The 22,024-nt window shown below is 42.5% G+C and overlaps 1 protein-coding gene across 1 annotated transcript in view; it reads left to right on the top strand.

The window, feature by feature from the left end:
- The first annotated feature begins 6,907 nt into the window (after positions 1-6,907).
- The window catches only part of Asb4 (ankyrin repeat and SOCS box containing 4), a 37,725-nt gene continuing 22,608 nt past the window's right edge, over positions 6,908-22,024 (top strand). Inside the window, exons 1-2 of the mRNA XM_005082914.4 lie at positions 6,908-7,357; positions 15,232-15,531. Of these exons, the coding sequence (XP_005082971.3) occupies positions 7,159-7,357; positions 15,232-15,531 (499 nt within the window). The 5' untranslated portion in view covers positions 6,908-7,158. The remainder of the gene's footprint in view (positions 7,358-15,231; positions 15,532-22,024) is intronic.

The following is a 22,024-nucleotide window of genomic DNA, read 5'->3' as shown; positions in this document are numbered from 1 at the left end:
TCTTTCCAAAAGTTGAATTCTTCAAATTCTTGCCAAAGGATGAACTCTGGCCCAGCTTTTGACTCAATTTTCTGGTTACTGTATCAGTCCTAACACATGCAACAGTAATGCATCCTTGAGCGTCTTACAAACTTGCAAAGTCCTCACCCGTTCATCTGCTCAAGTCAGTTAGAGTGTTTTTGCCCTGCACACTCATGAAGACTGCCTAAGTTTTCATGACGCATGGAAACTGGTGGAGGCTGAGAGAAAAAACAAGAGCTGTAAGAGGGAGGTATTATTTATGGTGTTGAAAACTCCTAAAGGAGTGAAATTGAGCTCTGCTTAGTAATTAACGTGTTTGAATAAACAAACAAATGCTGTGGGTTCTGTATCTTCTTAACAGACAAGATCTGTCAGGACGCTGTTTTTCAGGTCCAATTCAGCTCCACACAGAGTACCTGTGTGTAGACAGAAAATATACATCCCCTCTCCCACCCCTCCCCCAGACCTGCAGCTTCACTCACATGACAACCCCGCCCCCAATCTCTCTGCAAGAATGGAGACTTTATATTCAAGGAAATATGTTAAGTACTATCCTAAAACGTAAAGTCAAATCGATGTATCTTTGTACACAGCTCTGCGGCTTCTGTGAACTCTGGGTGCTAAAGGGCTTCCTTGAATCTTGGGCAAGACAGTGGAGAAGCAGCCCTATTTCTTTACCGCATGAAAAGGAAGGACAGTTTTCTTCCTCAGCTACTCTTTGGCTTCAGATTTTTATCAGAAGTAAAGGGAGAATGCAAACGCGGCCTGGAATACATTGTGGGGTTGATGTTTTGGTTGAGACAGAAATATAGGGAATTATTCCCATGAGTTGATTTTGTGAAATGTGTGTCCGCGTGAGGACGGAAAAACGAGCTGTTGCTGGTGTTTAAACAAGGCTGGAGGGGCAGTTGCTAGGAGACCCCGCACACAGCTCGGGCATGCTTTGTCTCAAAGACCGGGCCTTTCGCAGTCAGAGATGACATTGAATGTATAGTCTGTCAAAATTTAGGTGGAGGAAAAATTCAGGTGGACCAATGCTTCGTTACTGCTTGTGTCTATCTAGCTATTCTGACTTCCATCACTCATTAAAGATGGGGTTTGAAAGGGGGAAAATATAGCATTGTGCCAGGAACCGAGAGCCTCCGGAAATACTCAAGGGAATTAGTCACAAATGCAGTCTGAATACTCCTGTATGAAAGGCAGATGGTCTGGAAACCAGTTCCGAGAATCAGGCAGCCTCAGCTAAGTGATCACTTCAGTGTTCCGAAAAGAGGACCGTCAGTCCACAAACACAAGGGTTCTAAGAGGAAAGGCGAGCGAGCGGGACTTTAGATCCTGCCGTTTACAAAACAACCATTTCAGTCATTTGTGGGAACCGTTTAATGGACTTTTATGAGAAACACACAGGCTTCCAGTTGGTAATTTAGACCCTAGAGATGTGCCCGACTTGAGAGCTGGAGGTGGCTTAGAAGTTCTTCTAGCGCCCCCAACTGTCAGAAGGCAGAACCTGACGCAGCTAGTGAAAAAGTGCAGTCTATAATGGTGCTTCCTTTTGGAAGGTTTTCAGAAGAAACGCTGGCAAGGTTTTTTAAAATAATACCAACCTTTGCCAATGCTCAAGATACTATATCCAGTATGGAGGTAGTATTTTAAAACATAGTGAAGAGGAAATTCTTGAATTTTGTGTTTTGAATGTTTGAAGTATGATGAGCCAGGGACACTATCTGGGGCCCCTACTCTCATCAACTACCTATCTTTCTCAGGAGAGTCATGCTGTCCCTGTAAGTTTGGGGGTGAACCCAATCAGCAACTCTTTTGTTGTGCCTGATGTGTACAAAGTGCCTCCTGTGCATTGAGTTATTTGCTTCTTGCAAGTCTAGGGATTCTTCAAATGAGCTGGTATGCTCAATTGGAGGAACGGTTCAGTGAGTATTGTTACAAAGTTTAGTTGTAACTCTACCACCTCCAGATCAGGGAATGCTTCCCGTGGGCCAGTGGCTCCCAGAATAGCCAACTGAAATCCCCAAATAGTTGAAATTTTGGTCTTGTTTTATTTTCATATCTAACACAGGGCGATGGCGGGGCAGGGAGGGGTCATGCTACTTAACTGCTTCTCTATGGAAAAAGAAAATCCGTCACTGTTTCCTATATTAGAGAAGCTGGTGTGTATAAAGTCTGAGATGCAGTAACCTTGAGATGTTGGTTCAGGCAGCCTGGACAGAACTGAGCTTGAGTTCAAGAAACAGAAGAAAGGAAGTCAGTCCCATTCCCAAACAGTACTGTAAAGAGATGTCTCTGTGGAAATGGAGACCTGTGACTGAGGGGCCCCCTTGTATCCTCTTGTTCAGATCTTAAAGGCTCAGAACCTGAAGGCTCAGAACCTGTTGCTTTAGCCCAGAAAGCTCTGCCCCTAAGTAGCCAGCAAGGCTCACTCTGCCACTTCCTTTTTCCTTCATTCTTGGGGAAGCCAACCACGTGTTGGGAGAATATGCAAACAGGCTCCTGGAGAGACTCTGTGGACAGAAACCACATCGTCAGCACTAACTTGTTTGTTAACTGACCAAGGCAGTTTGAAAGGCCATCAGATAACCTCTGGCCTCCAAGTCACCTGAGGTCCCAAACATCACAGATCCAAACCTTTCCATTGAGCCCTGACCTGTGAGAGATTATAAATGATTACAAGGTTGTGTTAAGTCAACACATTTTGGGGACTATTTGTTAGGTAGAAAAAAAAAGGACCAACTTGCAATCTCTTTGCCATCTGTCCTTGCAGAGTTTCATGCAACTTCTGGTTCTTAGTTTACCTGATGTCTGCATTGTAAATAATGACAATAATTTCAATAACAGTACTAAACCACTTGCCTGTTGACACAGAAAACTTTGGATCTGATCTCTGCTGAAACCCAGATGCAGCTGTTGATTTTCCCCTGAGCTTGTTGGTGTTACCTATTAATCTAAGTAAACCTACAGCTAAAGGCATCTCTGCACATGTTTTAACACGAAAACTATGTGAAACAATGGCAAACACACCAACTCAGTGTGTCCTGAGATTTTACACAGCACCTTAAGTATGACAGGTAAGAGTGGGATTATCAGGCAATCTCTGAATGCGGAGCAGTGAGCCTATAGCAAGGGCACCCTGGTTCATCTGCTGCAAAGTCAGAGAGGCCCAGGGGATTCTGTTTTCATGGAAATCCTAGTTTCTGAAAGTGTGTCTTAGACGACCCGCTTCGTATTTCTTTCCCATCGTTGCATGAACAGTTGTAGTCCAGTGGTGTGAAGTCCATGTTTTTAAATGCCATAATAAACCAAGGAGCCACTTGTGTTCCAAAGGTGGCACACAGTAGGTAGCTTGTGTTGCATGGAGAAGATTCCTAGGGCTTTGTGTCTGCTGCCTTGGGACCCCAGGGAGTGCAAGGCGGTCTTGGGTCCACGTGCTTCAACGTCATTGATGCGTTAGGGTCCTACCATCAAGACCAGAGGACACTGTCTGGGCCATGTCATAAAACACTAAAACAAACAAACAAACAAAAAAAGCAAAACAAACAAAAAAACCAACCAACCAAACAAACAAACAAAAAACCAGATTGTCCAAGATGGAGTTTTCATTTTAAGAGCCAAAGAAAGGGGCTTCCTGATAAGCTGGACTAGATGGTGTGGTCTCCTGTGGCCTAAGAGATGGACAGTTGTTTGAAGCTAAGTCTAGATGATGACAGCGGGTCTCAGGTTGGATATTCTCTTTTTCATCAGTCACAATATTCCAGACACATGACAATGACTTTGGTGAGTGATTTAATTAAACTTCTCTTTTTTTAAAAAATCAAATGATTTCTGAATTTTGTGGATAAACCAGTCAATAATTTGCTTTTATCAGAATGGTAGAAAAATAACTTCCTAATTTTGTGTGTTTCTCCATGAAACGTGGCTTTCTCAAAATATTTCACAAAGATCCATTTACTTTTTGCAGCTCTGAGACTGGACTTTGAGAAAGACAAAAGTCGTAGAAATTGGGTATTAAGAAAATGAGGGTTTGGAGGGTGGGCGGTGTATAGCTCAGGTGAGTACATTGCCCTCCCATGCATGAGTCTGTGTACACAACGACAGTGGCCACAGCACTAGAAGCAACGATAGGACAACTGCTTTGAGTTATTTTACCAAAGGAACTTGAAACTTCTCTTAAAAGCAAAACAAGGACTAGGGTTGGGGGGAGACACCAAATGATAGCAATTCTTCCACAATTGTAGTGATAATCCCTCTATCTTTGAAAGGAGATCAATGGGCTAGTTAACCCAGAGAGAAAAAGCAGAAGTTACAGAGGAATTAACAGTCTGAGATTGGCCTTTTCTAGCCAGGAAGGCTGGAGTCTTGCTGGATTCTGACCAGAGATAGCAGTTGATCCCGGGGTTAATGACCCTGTGCTCTCATGGCTGCTCACATTCCTCAGTGTGCTAGCCTTGCTCTTCATGGCCCTGCATATGGGCTAGGGGTGAAGGGTCACAGGAGCGATGCTGTTTCTGGGAAAAAGCCACACAACTTCTCAATTGGTTGTGCTAAAGTAGCCATCTACCAAGGATGAAGACCTCATAGCTAGAGGCAAATGGTTGGATCCACATACTCTATGACCAGTAGAGCTGGAATGTGAATGAAGCCAAATAAGACCTAGTTAACGGCACCCACTCTGCCACTCTGCATTGGGTTCAGGGATGAGGGTCCAGGAGACAACGAATCCATTCAGGGCCCCTTTATCCTCCAGCTACACATGGGTCTAGTCATGCTGGTAATTTATGGCTTAGTGTCTTCTACACTTGTTGTTAAATATTAGTGTTTTAAATACTGTTTCTGTATAATTTAAATATTGTATCACTTCTTCCTGGAAGTCCCTTTACAGGGAAAATCAGAATTCTCAAAGATATAGATATAGTTAATTCCTAGGGTAATGACTACTGCTACATATTTGGGTCAGATTAAATATAGTTCTTTGGAATAAAATTGCCCTTTACTTTATTGCCAAGTAAAATGGGGCATATTGGTGAGAGGATTTCAGATCAATTTAATTGTCACAAACCAGATATTCTGTATACAATGTAAAAAGTTTACAATTTTGTGAAAAAAATCCATTGGACAGGCAATGGAGAAGCAGGAGTATCAGAACACCACCTAAGCCACTAACACACAAAAGTCTACTTCTACGGAGATTGTTTTTGTTGTTGTTGTTGTTGTTGTTGTTTTTTCATTACTATAGTTCCAGTGCACTGGGTAAGTGAAGATCATACAGTAAGTACTCAGTAGGCTTTGGCTGAAGAAATGCAAGTTCAGGCAGTTCTCCCATAAGAGTCTAAACACAAGCTCAGCAAAACCAGAGAGTCACGTTGAGGGTCCACTGGGGACTAAACCCCGGGCTGGACAAGCACTTCCGTGTCTCACTGTCCCACAGCTCTTGCTCCCAAACAGACACTTTTGCTGCTGTCATCGCTTTAAAACATGCAGCAAAAAGCTCTAATTAATAAACTCTTAAAAATTCAAATAAAAGTAAAAAGATGTGTAGAACTAAAGGACCGCATTAGAAGTCATGGTAATGGGTATTAGTGGGTGAGTGTTTGACTAAGAATGTGTGATGGGGATTTCTGGTGGGCTTGGACTGCTCTGTGCTGTGCCTGGGTATTGAATATACAAAGCATTATGATTTGATAAGCTATGTGCTCAGGACCCGCCAGTTTTGTGTATTTGTGTTACACATGAGCATATCTAGTGAAAAGGTAATGCCGATTTGCAATCATGTTTGTGTACCATTCAAAAATGTAAAAAAAAATTCACATCGCTAATTATTCCGCAGTGATTTTTCTGAACCTATGCACAATATGTAAATTATGAGCAATTTGTATTCTCGTTAGCACTTGCTATTCTCTAATTTTAATGATGAGAAGTAAATCAAAGTGAGTATTTTTCTCTCCAACTTGTTGTGTTGCAAAACTAACACAGAGGAGCTACAATCATTCATTAAATTTCCCAGCTTCTTAACTTTGCCCACATTTGATTCCTGTGTTCTTTCTGTCTCTGCGCCTCTTGCCTCTCGTTCTCTCTTATTTATATGTCCGAAGTATTTTAAAACAAAAGTTTTAGAGGTATTGGTTGTTTGTCAGCTCAGTAGTAAAACAGGCTGTGTGAGACCCTGGGTTTGACCCCCAGCAATACACACACACACACACACACACACACACACACACACACACACACACACTCACACGAAGAACAAACAAAAGAGGGTGTGTTAGACAGGGTGCCAATTGATTATGCATTGCATTATTTGAGGACAAATAGTATTCTTTCACACAACCTGAAAACCTGACTCACACACTTTCAAATCAATAACCTCCTCTTAAAAAGTAATAGCAGGTCTGTCTTTGTATTTGTAATTTGTCTAAACAAACACAGCTTTTCCTAAATAATTTGAGAAATAAAAATCACTATTCAACAAAGTCCATTTACTTGTTGCATTTATTTGTTTTGTTTCTTCAGGTTCTTTTTTTTTCCCCTAAAATGTTGCCCCCTTCCCCCCCCACCAGCCCACCCTGCCTTTTCACAATATTGAAAAATTTTCAAGTCTAGGTTACTGGCAAACCTTCTGTTTGTTTTTAGATGTGCATAATTAGGCTCGGTTTTACAGGCTCATTTCACAAAATCATTAAAGGTTTTTCAGTAGCACGTGTATCAACAACTGAAACAAATTCTCATTTTTGGCTATTAGTTACAATAAGACAACAGAGCTCCAGCCAGGCACCAGATGTTTTTGTTGAGGAGAAAGCATAAAGAGCATTAAGAGCTTTTTAAATCTTACACTTTCACTTTGGTCTTATAAGAAATAATTGTGACATCTCATGCTCGGAAATGTGTCACAGGAGCTTTCCCTCATATCGACACCACGCACTGCGGAAGGGACCTGCTTACGTATCTGCAGTTTAAACGACCTGAAAACTCAGTGACAGCCTGGGAGGATATTTTGAAGTTTGAAATGATCCCTATATAAATAGAACGGATCAGCATAACTTTGGGATAAAATTAGCCGGCAGTTTGTGGACTCTCCAGCTTTGCCTGTGTGCTGGGTGCTGCTCTCCTGATAAATCACTGCTCGGCTTCCTCATGGCACAGAGGATGGACAGCATCATTGCCCCTATCAGCAAACCTGGACCTACCAAGTTAGTTAAGAAAAATTTTCTGGAGGCTTTAAAGTCAAATGACTTCGAAAAACTGGAGGCTATTTTAACCCAGAGGCAAATAGATGTGGACACAGTATTTGAAGTTGAAGATGAGAACATGATTTTGGCATCCTACAAACAAGGTAAAAATTGTAGAGGTGTGATTGTGAAATTGTTATAAAACGATCTTTAAGTCAGTAGGTCAGTTTTTGTCTTCAAAGCAGTTGTTCTTATTGTTAGTGTCTGTTTAGAAATCGTTTCTAATTTTTATCTTTCCTTCCTTTTAAAACTAGAATGCATTTGGGCTGGTTTACATATTATACACACAGTTCTGTTTATGCACATTTCTGTTTACTGCTATTTTCCATTCTTGTGCCTGGAATTTGGGATCCTGGGTAGTTGTATTTGTCATGCACGGTGTGTTTAGGACTTCTCTTGTGTCCGTGGTGGTATAGAATAAAGAAAATGTCTCTGACTCTCGTTAAAGACTGCTGAGACCTCCGTGTGACAGCGTGGCTGTTGGGGGTCAGGCTGCTGAGCATTTGCTAACAGCCACTTATAGATATAGCATCTCTATGCCTGTGTGGATGAAAAAGAGGACTTTCTTTTCCACTTAGAGAGTTAATGAATGGAGAAAGCTGTGCCATAGGAACCTTCATGATCTGCATAATTTTGATGTGTTTCAGTGCAGGAACAAAAGCTGAAGTCAAAATACCACAAAGTTAACTTTTATTATTCTTTTCTGCTGGACTACAATAGTAGAACAAAAAATCTGAAGGGTTTAATTCAAAATCTCTGCTTTGTAAAAAAAAATTGGAAAACAAAAATTAGAACAGAAAAATTTTCATTAAGGTTTTGTTTTTTCTTTCTGGAATTCCTGCTTAATAAATCAGAAATAGATTAGCACATTCGTTCTGATTTCTCAAATCAACTCGTCAATGGGAAAACTTAAGTAGTTAGGCCATCTGGTATGCATATTGCAAGGAATTACTCTGTTCACCCTCATTTCTGTCTAAAGAAAATAGGTAGGGAATTCTTGGGAACAGAGGAAGGGATAGTTGTTTATGCTCATATATAGTCCTGTTTTCTAGTCCTACAAAGTGATTAGTGTCACTGATTTCCAGATACAAATGCTAGGTGCATTTATTTTTATCTAATTCTCTCCAGTTCTGGAGGACGCATAACATGGTTGAGGCCAGCTGCTGTATTTTTGTTTTGTGCTTTTTGATAAATTGTCATTGCTGTTTTGCCTGAAAATGAAGGTGTCTAATTTTTGTTTTTATAAAGTTGGAAGGATTCTGTTGAAGGAAAAAATTATAAGCTACATAATTAGATGGCTTGCACCTTGTGACTTTATTTAATGATGTTATCTGGATGCTAAGTATATTTTATAGAGATTAAAATCAACACACTCCTGTGTGTCCTACATACAATAGGACTCACACTCAAGCCAGGGGGTAACCAACTAAACAGTGAGCTGCAAAGCTCACCTTTGCTTATTTCCAAAGTACGTAAACCCTGCAGACAGCACAGGGCTCAGAAGTTCAGGGAAAGAGAACTTAGAGGTGTGTGTTCTTGGCAAGCCTGGTGTCATAACCCCCACAGGAGAAGAAACTGTTTCAAATTCTTCTTGTCAAAGTGAGCTAATTCCTGTGGCCCCCACGGAGTTAACGTTTTATTTATGCTGATGACTGTTTTCCTTCCTAACATTCAGGGTATGGGATGTGACTTTGAATCAGGGGTAGAAATTTAAACTGTCTCCAAAAGAAAGAGCCCAGTCTTGTGCCCGTGTCTGTTGGGAAATAACAGGACTTGGGTTTGAAGCTTCAGGGCTGTCCAAGAAAGCAGTGTGCGCGTTGTGCACACAGTGTGTTTAGAAATAACTTTACTGTGTTCACCTTGAATATGTAAGACTCTGCCTTCAGTCAGTCGTAAGCCTAAGGTAAAATTCCCACTTTCTTAAAAGTTACTTGAAACTTATTTTAGGTGCCTGCAGGCTTAATAGCAGCCCTTTCACCCTTAAGTGTAGGTATGGAAGCCATAAGTAGAACCCCAGTTTCTGGCCCAGTAAAGTAGATCTAAGTGGTGATATCAATGTCTTACCTCACAAAGGAATTCTCAGAACAGTGTGGGACCGAGCAGTTTACAACTGGGTAGCTAATTAGTCAGTAAGCTCCTTCTGGGGTTTGTCTAAAAGACGGGAACCACCTCTGTGTGGTTTTGAAGGACCTGTGGCTGGATTACTGTTTCTGATACTTGTTTTTTTATTAAGTAAAAGCAGACTTTTGGGATGTGTTACACTTTGATTTTTGTTTGTTTTTCTGTTTTAACTACACAGAAAGGCTGTACTCCTAAACAAGAAAAATCCACATGACACTCCTGTGCAGTTTGATTCACATTTACAAAAGAAAGGGAGAAGCTCCATCACCCGCAGAAAGGGAACACAGTTGTTTACTCTCGAAGAATGGGTATCTCCTGCTTAGGCATTCTTCAGGTGATAAAAGAAACAGCGTGTAATACAGGCAATGATATGGCCACCTGGAAACTTTCTTACACAGCAGAGAATATGATCTATAGTCAACAGTCGATTATCCTCTGAGGGCTTAGCTGGTCTGTAGATTATCCTCAGGGGGGTTAGCTGGTCTGCAATCAACCCTTAGGTAATTTTAGTTTCCTCTGAAACACACTACATCCTTTTCCACAGGATTTCAAAAAGTGGTTGAATTTGTTCCTAAAACACAGCATGTCCCGTCTAACGTCAAGATCAGCGCTTGAGAGCAGGAAGGGTAACTCAGAACTCCACTAGCAAAGACATGAACTTAGACTGTAAATACCCCTTGACTCTAATCTAACATGCTTTAAGTGCAGTCAGTAAAAGATGACCCCTAGAAGACTGTGAATTTTGTGAGGAGGGGTGAGGGGCGGTACTAGACCAGAGAGTTCTTTCCTTCTTGCGGTTCTGGGTCCTTCTCCTTGAAAAATCTCCAGCGCTGAAGGCCACATTTAAACCAGTCTCCACTGTAAATCTCAGTTTGTGCCAGGGGAGGAAGGTTACCTGGGCTTAACATCCATTCTTCAATTCAGATCTCCTTACGCCCCGTTCCTAGCTTTATCATGAAATCTTCAGATAAAATCCCGACTTGTTCACTTAAAAAGCCCCTCTTGTCTCACTTTGTAAAGCTAACCATCAAAATGCCCTGGCCTGCATTTGAGACAAGTCTCAGGGAACGGCAGGCAGAGCTGGGTGGTTTTAAACGTGTGGAAAACCAAACTATCGTCTACTGAACAATCACTTTGTTTTTAAGCGTTGATTTACTGCATGCAAGTGAGCCACGACATAGTGTGGAGATCAGGAGACACTTGGTGGTTCTCTCCTTCTACCACCTGAGTCACAAGGTTCAAACTCAGGTGCTCAGGCTTGGCGGCAAGCCCCACCTTGGCCATCTTGAAAGCCCCAGATAATCCCTTTAAAATACAATGGCACAAAGAAATCGTGAATACACAAGTGAATTTTTAACTATTAGACATGACTACCAGTTGAAAAGTTAAGGTACCATGTGACATAGTTTATTCTGAGACAAGTAGGAACTCTTTAGGGTAAAAGGGAAATTAAGGAGAAATCTCTAAGGCTCTCTGTCTGTCACTCTGGTTCCCACTGTTAGCCTCTGTACTGGAACCATGGGCAGTGTCTTTCAAGGCTGTTTTTAAAGCATATCCCAGCTACACACTTGGTTTTTTCTGCAAATGTATGTTTTGGCTCCCTACCGAGACAGGCAGAATATCAAATCAGTATCTCTGGTGTGAAACTCCCTAGTCAGCAAGGTTAATGAACACTCTTTATTAATCACTGTAATGCACTTTAGGTATTTCGTTTATGGCTCACAGCCTCCTCTGGTCTCTTGCATGGTAGTCATATTTTTAATTAAAATAACCAATGAATTTGTTTTCACTTGGAAAGTTTCTGGCAAGTAAGTACTCTGTCTACTTTGTTAAGTAGCAGCTGACGTCCAAAGTTATGAAAACTTTTTATTCTGAACAAATGATCTCTTTCTCACCTGCTTTCTCCTGGATTTAGAAAGTTACCTTCCTGTATTCCTACTATACCGGCCCAGGGGGCTTCCTCTCTCCTAACTGCTAGAAACTTGAAAACTTTGTATTCAGTTTTAAATCTCTTAAAAACTGTGTATTGCAAGCTTGCTTCCCTCTCCCATTATCTAGGGAGCCTCTGAGAGTTATCCTGAGAATATTAGCTATTAAAACAGTAGTCTAGAATTGCGCTTGGGTCTAAAATCTTTCAGGGCTGTGTAAATACGTGGACTTGGTCAAAGCAAATGTCTGCTAATCCCTGCGCAGCAGCGTGTGCGAGCTTTGGCGGCAGCCAGAAGCTTCTCCAGCATGGGGCTGGTTTTCCTTTGATAACATTAGCGCTGATAACTGTTGCGGAGCCTGGGCTTAGCTTTAGTTTAACCAGAGATGTGTGTCCTCTCCAAGCACTGGAGCCGAACCAACGCCCTTTTCCAAAAGTAGGCTGTAACCCTTCCCTCCTCGCCAAGTGAGTGAGGGGGCTTTCTGTCTAGCCTTGCAGACCTATGACTTCAGCTTCATGTTTAAACGAAACACTCAGACGTGTGCACACGAGGGTTCGTTCAGAACATTTTTGGGGGGAGGGGTAAGGGTGAAACTTCTAAAATTTCTTTAGAATTTTTAGATGTGTCAGGGGGAACTGAAGATCAGAGGCAACTTCTGACAGATTTTTCTTTTGAGGGGGGAGGGATTGAAGTTTGATAGTTAGAAATGTTTTTTTGTTACTTTTAAAGTTTTCTGCCTTACAGGTATATATGATAATGTTAAACATAATCTCCTCTTTCCCCATCCATTCTATCTTCCCCCCTCCTTTTTCTATCCACATTAATCTCTTTTGTTCCCCTGAACAAATTTATTTCTACCTCATTTAGTCTGTACACACACACACACACACACACACACACACACACACACACGCATGCACGCACACTACCTAGGGAGCACAAATGGGAGACAAGCATTTCATTTCTGAGACTGCTTTACTGAGATCATTTCCAGTTGTATCATCTTCTGCAAAAAAAAAATATAGCTTAATGTTCTCTTCTATGGCTGAAAGAAGGCTCCATGGTATCTACAAAAAAACTCACATTTTTTCCCTCACCTAAGTCTCCTGCTCTTGGCACACATCAGCCTGTCAAAGGACACTCGCCATGTTTATGACACCGCCACGTGCTACACCTGAGCTATGGAGCCAATGTGTCTAACAAGGAACTTAGAGAGTTTGGCTTCCACTACTAGTGGTTTCGTGAACTTGGATGCGTTCCACTGTTCTGTCTTTGTCCTCACTAAGTATTCTTCATGGAGGCTCTGCCAGGGCTCTAAGCGCCCTGCAAGCACATAGCATGTGATACAATTACGATAAGCCGCACAAGCAGATCACATAGGGTGGTGCGAGGAAGGGCGGGCGGCAATGAGGGCGAATGCTGCAGATCCCCGTGTGGATGGCCTGTGCCGGGGCTTCTGAGTGGGGTTTGTGGGTAGGGACTCGTGTTCTCGTCTCAGCCTCTTTTCAAGGGAACCCTTGGCTGAAGCCAGGCTTTCCTGGACAGGTACCCTTGTCTGCAGCTTGCATCCATGGGGGTATGAGTGGCTCTCCCCAGAGGGAGGCTGCACCTTCTTTACACCTCCCCTACCCCCCAAGAGCTTTGCCTTCCTCTCTCTAGCCTTCCCCTTGGGCAGTGTGAGCACACAGTTCAGTGGCAGCTGGCCTCTGCAGAAGTGCACAGAGCAGTACAGCCCAAAGGTAAACATTAAGAGTAAATCACATTCTAGGATTGGATGCCCCGGGAAGAGTGTGCTGTGAGAGAGAAGGCTAGTGTACACAGTGAGTTCACTTCACTTCCTTCTGGCATTCTGGGACCCTTGGTGTGTGTGTGTGTGTGTGTGTGTGTGTGTGTGTGTGTGTGTGTGCATGAGCGAATTCTGATCTTTTGACACATCAACATTAATAACAGAACATGAATTGGCACACATCGTCTTCAGTTTCGGAAGCTCACACGACCTCATATCTGTTGCTCCATAAGGATAAGTGTACGTATTTTCAGTCTTGCTAGAGAGCCTGGGCTGCAGCACGGTTTTAAGGGTCGACTCCTGGCTAGGGACTGTTCTTTTCTCTGCTCAGCTCAGCTGGCTTTCCCATTTTGCTATAGGCTGAGCTATCCAGACTCTCTCAACACCATCTCCAACTTTCCCACCCAAGTTATAAAGCACTGAGTAAAGGCAGAGGTAGCAGAGCCTGAGCCCACAGTCCCATCTGTCCCTCTAGGTGCTTTCTTGTCCCCCAAATACACAGATGCAATGCAAATGTGGATTTTTAGAAACAGTTCCACTTTGGGCTTGCTGAAATTCCAGGTCTGATGATCTGTGTGTCTGATTCCCCAGGTAACAGTTAAGAGTATAGGAGACACAAATGAACCTGACTTTTCTAAAGCCCAGGATGACTGACTGGTCCGTGTAATAAGTAAGCAAGGAAAATTCCATTGGTGCTGCTGGGAACTGAGGAAAAAGAAACACCATAAGCACCATAAACAAACAAATACATTTCCACACCAGCAACGTGGCATGTTTCACATGCACTGGGAGCATCTTCCTTTGTGAGTGTGTGTGTGTGTGTGTGTGTGTGTGTGTGTGTGTGTGAGAGAGAGAGAGAGACAGAGAGACAGAGACAGAGAGACAGAGATCTGTATCACAGAAGCCTGGGTTGGATGGTCTTCCCATCCTGTGTTTCTTTGGTTTTACGTGGTGTTTTCTTCACCAGCTCTCCGCTGTTTCTTCCAGGATGGTTGTTTTTTGTTTTTCTGTCCCAGGTGGGAGCAGGCATGGGTTTGCAATCAGTTGCAGCCTGATGGCACCTCATCTTTGCCACTAAAAAGCAGGCAAAGGACACTCTCGTTTTCAGGTCCACAACCAGCTCCTTTCTAAGCAACTAGAGAAACTGTCATTGCAGGTCGTTTGTTGAGGAATATTGAAAACAAGAAGTTGGAATGAACTGGGCATGGTGGAGTACGCCTATGGTCCCAGTGCTAAAAAGCTGAGGCAGGAGGATTGCTGTGAGTTCAAGGCCCACCTGGGCTACACAGTGAGACCCTCTTTCCAAAAGCTGCATCAGAAGAAAGGAGGAAGAATATTTTAAGCAGTGAAAATGATCAGTCTAAGATCTTAGTTTTTGGGACCATTCTCTTGACAAATTTGTGCCTCATTTGGGCACAGTTATATGTGTGACACATCCGGGCTCCTTGTTTGTTTTGGCTGCTTGGAACTTCAAAGACAATTTACGTTGCTGTTCTAGTGCCAGCACTGAATTTATAATTTGTTAAACTCTCTTACTTGTCATTTTCTCCCTTTGCCATTATTTTTGTAATCAGTTAAAAGAATACTGGATAAAAACGTGTGATTTGCCCCAAGTTTTTCTTTAGAAATAGATACTGGACATACCAACAGGCAGGCAAAATATTGGTGTGAGAAATTAAAATAAATTCAATGAAATCCCACACTGACGGACAACTGTGTGTGCAAGGATGAACAATGGAGATGAATAAAATTTATAACCTTGTAATTGATAACTTTGGAATGATACAAACTTAAAATGACTTGAAATAAAAAAAAACCTTTGTAGCGTAGCCTTTAAAATAAAATGCAATCACACCCATTGCAGTGTTAAGCTAAAGCACGTCTGAGGTCTAGGAAGCCAAAGAAAAAAGACCAGAGACCAGGAGCAGCAGAGTTCCATGGGAAGAGCTGGAGAAAACCTGACCCAGGGCAGTCCCAGAACAAGGCACGGGAGTCTTGTCAGCTGCCAGTAGCAAAGTCCTGGACCATTTTTCCCTTCAGTTTTATAGATGTGACCAAAATAAAACACCTCGTCAAAAAATCCCCACAGAACAGGGTGAGAGACGCTGGGACAAAAGTAAACTCCCTTTCCTTTCCTTTTCAGGCTATTGGCTGCCCAGTTATAAGCTGAAGTCTTCCTGGGCAACCGGCCTCCACCTCTCGGTCTTGTTTGGCCACGTGGAGTGTCTGACGGTACTGCTGGACCACAATGCCACCATCAACTGCCGGCCCAACGGGAAGACCCCTCTGCATGTGGCCTGTGAAATGGCCAACCTGGAATGTGTGAAAGTCCTCTGTGACCGTGGAGCCAAGCTCAACTGTTACTCCCTGAGTGGGCACACCGCTTTGCATTTCTGCACCACGCCAAGCTCCATCCTGTGCGCCAAGCAGTTGGTGATGCGCGGTAAGGCTTTCGGGGTGGCTGGTGTGTGTTTGTGCACACGTGGTGTGTTGTGTGTGTTCATGTGCACAGGGTTTGGGGACTTGCTCACCTCACCTTGCCCCAGGCAATGCGACAGGCATTCCAGTACCCTCAACCTGGTTCAGGGTCTGAGATCATTAAATGCAAGAGTACTTACATATTTCTTTTGTTGGTTTTATAGCGTGTGTGTGTGTGTGTGTGTGTGTGTGTGTGTATGTGTTGCCCACTGAGGTCATTCAGTGATGATCACACTGAATCGTAATGTTTCAAGAACTAATGAATCACAGCAAATCAAGAAGTGTATCAATTTTTAGCTACTTAACGTGCTCATTTAGTCCTAATTATGCATCACGTATTGTGGCGACAAAGAGAAAACAGTTTCTGCTCTCAACATATATATGTATAAATGTATACATGGACATATGTACATGTATAAGCATTTCCATAGCAGAGGATATAATATTAACAAAACAAACTTTAATTATAAAATGGGGGAAGAGCTATGAAGGAGAAAACATTATCTGTGTTAGGAGTGAACTATTTTAAAATGTTAAAGACTTCTCTGGGTCAAACATTTGTTGTTTGACAAATAGCATCCCATGTAGACTTGTAGGGCAGTTTGCACATTCCTTGGTCAAGGGCTTATCATCTTTGGAGAACCAAGGATGTAAGCACTTGCATGTAGATTACTATAGCTGAGCATACTTCTGTTTCCTTGTAATAAGTATCTAGGGGTGAGAAGATGGGATAGACGGTAGATTTGTAAGAACTGATACCCCGTTTCCCAAAGTGACTGGCCCATTTTGTATTTCCACTAGCAATGTGTGAAAACTCCAGGTGATTGCTATTCTTGAAAAAATTGATGAAGTAAGATATTAGCAAAAGAGTTTAGCTCTCTAATTAGTATGTAACAGCATCTATTGAGGTTTTAGTCTGAATTTCCTTAAGGATGCTGTGAATGTTATATGTTTATTTGACAGATCAACATCTAGAACTAGGGAAATATCTAGTTCTTTTGCTCCTTTTAAAACGAACGAGCTGCTTGCTGCTTGGTTATTCTGTATACAAGTCCTTTACCAGATCTGCAGTTTGCACACAATAGTATCATGTGTTTCTCTCTTCCTTTTCCTTTCTCTTTCTTTCACACTCCTTTTCCCTTCTTCCCATATTTCATTCCCTCCTCTTTCCCTTCCTTCCTTTTCCTTCCTTCCTTCCTTCCTTCTTTCCTTCCTTCCTTCCTTCCTTCCTTCCTCTCTCTTTCTCTCTGTCTCTGTCTTCATGACAAGAGCTCACTAACTAACTAATGCAGTCCTGGAATTTAAGAGTTTTAGCACTTGGGAGACTGAGACAGGAGGATGACAGGTTTCAGGCCAGTTCCAGCTATAAAGTCAATGAGAAATTCTCTGAAAAACAAAAGAAGCAGTAACATAAATAAAGAAGAATGAATCTAGACGGAGTCATGATAAATGCTAACATTTAAATAGCCAGCTTCCAAGGAGGAGCCAGTGAGGGGCAGTGGATAGAGGGACAGGGAGGTTCCAGACCTGAGACTGCTTCCAGTAAAACAGGACTAAGAAAGAGGTGAGTTTGAGAAGCAGGGGCTAGCCATGTACAGGGAAAGCTATCAAGATTAAATGAGGTATCCCTTAAATCAGGTGACAGGTTAACATTGATAAAACAAAACAGCAAAACTAAACACAACAAGAACTAGTTGATGAATGGTATTGAAGCCAGATTAGACTGGGTAGGGTGTAAATAAGTTTTTAGAAGTGAGTGTGCTGGTAACTGTTCAAAAAATTTTTGCCTGGAGAAGCAACAATAGTCTGATTGTGGTGGCAGGACAGGGGGAAGCCACAGGAGGCTGCTGTCTGCGGCTGGGTTGAAGGGGACTGCAGGGATGCCAAAGGAGAATTGCTGAGGATGGGCACTTTGGGTCTTCTTTACTAACCTTTCAAGGACCCAGTTTTCCAAAGCTGAGATGGGGTAAGGTCTGGAGATGACAGGACACACCTCCATTTTTAACAGGTTCATCATAAAAGATGCTTTCTAACTCTAGGGCAGATTTGGTGATGGTAAGGTAAGGCCATTCAAATCTGATGAGATCCCCCTCAACAATGCTGGGCAAAGTCATCAGCAAAAATGAGGGACAGAAGGAAGGGAAGACATCTACTCAAGAGATGTAGTAACACTACTGAAATCCTAGAAGGTGCTTCTAAAACTGTGGGAAGAAAGGGGGGGGGGCTCAACCTGGCTGCTGCTTCCTGAGGAGGGAGGAGGAGAAGGAGGAAGAGACAGAATGAGAGAGTGAGGACAAGGGTAAGACAGTGAGGAGAGAGAGACAGAGGAGTGACAGAGAAAGAGAACGTGAGAGAGGGGGAGAGAGAGGCAGAGAGAAAGAGACAGAGACAGAAAGAGAGAGATTTTATAGATCCATCCTCACTCATGTTAGATTGAGTTTTAAGTTTTCTCATATTTTAGTTAGTTTACACTTTTAGATTTCGTATCATTAGACATTATAGAGCTGCTACTCTGTTAGCGAGGGCAGAAGGAACACACAAGCAGTCTGCCTGGTCTCAAACACTCCGTTCCTATTTTTAAACAATTAGAATTTCATATAAGCATAGAATGAAATACGATGATGGACACCTGCTATTTTCTTCTCCTAAATCCCCCCAATTACCCAATTACCCCTACATATTCCCCTTTCAACTTCATCTTTTTCCCCCCTTCTTTATAAAATAATTCACTGAGCCTAATTAGTGCTTCCGTTTAAGCATGGTTGTGGGGCCATCTACTGGAGCCTCGCCGCCTAGCAGCTGCTGCATCGCCATGATTCTCTGCAGCTGTCATCTGCGGAGCGCTCTGTACCCAGGAGTGAGGCTCATCTCACACACTGGGAGGAATCTTGACAACACACACCAGCTTTAAGTTGGGAGCCCTACTTCTGGGATTAGAGACTCATTTTGGACAGGCAGGATTTTGATCCAGGGCTCCTATTTTTTTTCCCCAGCCTCAATTCAAACTTTAGCTGTCCCCTCCAAACAAGGCTATTCAGAGAGTTGGAGAGAACAGAAAAGGCAAGCTGAACACATTTAGCATGAGCTTAGGACTGGGCTTGGTCACACCCTGCAGGTCTTCAGAGCAGTATAGCCCTCACACATCCACTTGTTATGACCGAGGAAGGAAACCATTTAAAACAATTTGCAGACTGTATGCTTTACACACACATGTACACATGTACACACACACATATCTTTACAAATATATACATATGTAAAATCTTAAACATCTGATCTATGTTCACTACCATAAACTCATGTATATTACTGAAAATTAAAAATACTTGTCTACATAATAGAACATTTTGTTATGCTGTCTGCATCCCATGTACACATTAAACAATATACATAAAAGTGTTTATTTATATGGACAGGTTTCAGTTATTTATTTAGGGTCTCACATTGCAGCTCTGGCTGGCCTGGCACTCAGTCTGAGGTAGCCTCCAATCTGTAGGAACCCTTTTTCTTAGTCTCTTGAGTGCTCAGACTACAGGCATAGGCTGCCTGATTTAGCTAATGTTTAAAGACTTTTAAATAGTCTTTTGTAGGAGAGTATGAACTGTACAGACATATTTTTCTAAAAGTTGCGTGTGACTACGTGTATCAGGAATTAATATCTAAGTTACTCATCAAACATTATCAAAGCTAATACTTAATAGTATCTAACTTTTTGCAATTTTTGTTTACTCTGTGCGTGCATGCGTGTGTTTGTGTGTGTGCACGCGCGTGCACATACCTGCTGGTGTGCATGAGTGCACGTGTGTGCACACACACACATTCCATATTGTTATTGAGTAGAATTCAGAGAGCAACTTTGGGAGGTCAGTTGTCTCCTTCCATCATTCAGGGGTATCATGTACCTGTTGAACCATCTCTCTGGCTCCTAGGTAATTTTTTTAAAGACACCTCTATAAGTTAAGAACCTTGGTTTCTAGACTTTTTTTAAAGATAGGGTCTCAGGTAACCCAGGCTGCCCTCTGACTTAGTATGGAACCCAGAATGACCTTGAACTTCCGTTTCCCCTGCCTCTGCCACGGAGTTCCGAGATTGCAGGTGTGTGGGTTTATGTAATTCTGGGCCTTATGCAACCATTTTGCCCCCTGAGCGTTAGCTCTAGCTCTCTCTACCTATTTTGAAGGATGACACCTGGCAAATAGGAACCAACAGAAACACAAAGTTGCAAATGAAATAATGGGGGAGGCTTTGTTTTTTGTCTTTTGTTTGTTTTGTTTACCATTTCTTTGAATGAAGGAAAATCAGGTAAATGCTGGTGGGCCAGTCCTCTAGTCTGGAGATTCTCGAAGACAGAGGAACCTGCCTGCCCTCCTGAGCACGTTTACGTCCGCGGTCCCAGGGGGCAGCACTTGCCAACAGCTCCAGGAGCCCTGAGTTCACGGCTGGCTCTACCAGAGAATTTGTGCCAGCTGCCATGTTTACAGGTAAAGAAGGGAAGCCTCTGGTCAGTTTCACACCCCTGGTCTCCAGGGAATTCAGCTGAGGGCTGAATTCTGTCTTCCCGAGATTAGGTTGTAGGCATTTTGGGGAAGAAGTCACATACATCTCTTCATGACTGGACAGAGGGAATCCAGACAACACACAAACAGGGAAAATAAGCCAGGCTAACATGAAACTCAGGACCAGAGAAGTCCATTAGAGAAAGAGCCAATACCATGGCAACTGAAAACCCAGGTAATTTCATTTGCTAGTTAATGGACTCTTTGTGGGAAAGTGCTCTTTGTGGAAAAAGCTAATTGAGTCCAAAAAATTGCATGCAATTTTCTCGTGAAGGATTTTGTCCTGTTTTTCACTGTTGGGAGCTGCCTTTGTCCCGTGCTGGATTTTGCCTGCTATTTTTCTGTTTGCCTTTCTCCTTAATGCCGCCATCTTCTGGCCTTTGTTTCCTTTGGTATTAGTATAATGGTGTTCATCAGTAGAGAGGGCTTATTCACCTCCCCGAAAATGTCTGCTCTTTGCTTCCTGCATTTCCCTACGAATAAAGAGAGTCCAGTTAGGTTTGGTTGGCTACTAAGCAGTGCATTATTTCCGTCTGTCCATCCCCTTCCCTAAGAGGAAAATGAACACTGCTTGCTTTGCACGACATGAAGCAAATCTGGACAGTAGGAGGAAAATTTGTTACCTGAGGAAAGTTATAAAAATTCAGATGGCTTCTAACGGAATGTAGCATAAGGGCGATGTAAAGATGGCCCTGCATTTAAAAAGACCGGCCTCTGATCCTGAGTGTCACAGTAACACCGGTCACTTACATAGGAGCGCCCATCCCCGACCCTGATGGGTGATGCGCAGCCTAATAAGGCCTTGCTGGACAGACATCTCTTCCCCCACCCCACTGCTGTCCGCCTCCCCATGGTTCGTGCTGTGCATTGTGAGAGCCCACAATCTGGCCGCTTCACTCATTTGCAGGCCACTCCCAAGATGCTTGCCACTTCTGCTGTATTTACTGTAAGTATACCTAGGCGATTTGAATTTATTTTTTCCTTTAAGTTGACACCATTTGTTAAAATCATTTTTTACAAATCGCCATTAGAGGTAAACTTTAAAACTAAAACAAAAGGGGAAAAATCTGTCACTGCCCAAAGAGAGAAAGAGAAACAGTAAATTATAGGCAATGACACTGGTGACTGCCACCTGCTCAGACATCTTCTTCTATCGGATGGCAGGGATATCCCTAAATCTCCTTGTCTTCCCAACGCTGCCTTCTTTCCCCTTGTCTCCTGTACTGAAGGAGAGAACTGAAGTAAGTTGGCGGGCCCTATCTCATACCCAGCAGATAGCAGTTCCTCCTGTCCCACAGTCTCTCTTGTGGGGAACCATCCTACACTTTGTAAAGCACAGCCTTCAGCAAGGCTGTGGAAAGTCAGTCGATGGCTCCTAGTGGTAGAGTGGTCAAAGCATCCTCTTTCAAATCAAGGCACTTTCTCTTCAGTTCTGTCCTGGGGGGGGGTCTCACCATAAAGAGAAAAGAGGAATAAGTTATGTATGAAGAACAAAAAGGAGAAAAAATGCCATCATTTCATGCAATTATGTTTGCTTATATTAAAAAAAGAAAGAAAATCTACCATCAAATGGTTAGAATCAATAATTGAGTTTAGCAGTTGTCTTGCATTCTACCAATAAACCAACTGGATTTCTATATACTAGGAATAAGAAACTGTAGTAGTAGAAGATGATTTATAATATCACAAGAAATTAAAGAAATCCAGAAGACATATGTAATAAAATAGATGGAAGAATGCAAGCTGTCTGAAAAATATTAAGGTATTATACCCAACGTTCATTATGAAAAATGCAGTATCCAGATTTTTTCCTTAAAGGTAACTCCCTTCACTTTTCTAGTTTGATTAGTCTGGTGTTTATTTATTGCCAAGTAACTACCACTTATTTATATATAAAAACAG

Source organism: Mesocricetus auratus, unplaced genomic scaffold (assembly GCF_017639785.1).
Source record: "Mesocricetus auratus isolate SY011 unplaced genomic scaffold, BCM_Maur_2.0 Super-Scaffold_100019, whole genome shotgun sequence".
Lineage (NCBI taxonomy): Eukaryota > Metazoa > Chordata > Mammalia > Rodentia > Cricetidae > Mesocricetus > Mesocricetus auratus.
This window is presented reverse-complemented; position numbering and strand designations above follow the sequence as displayed.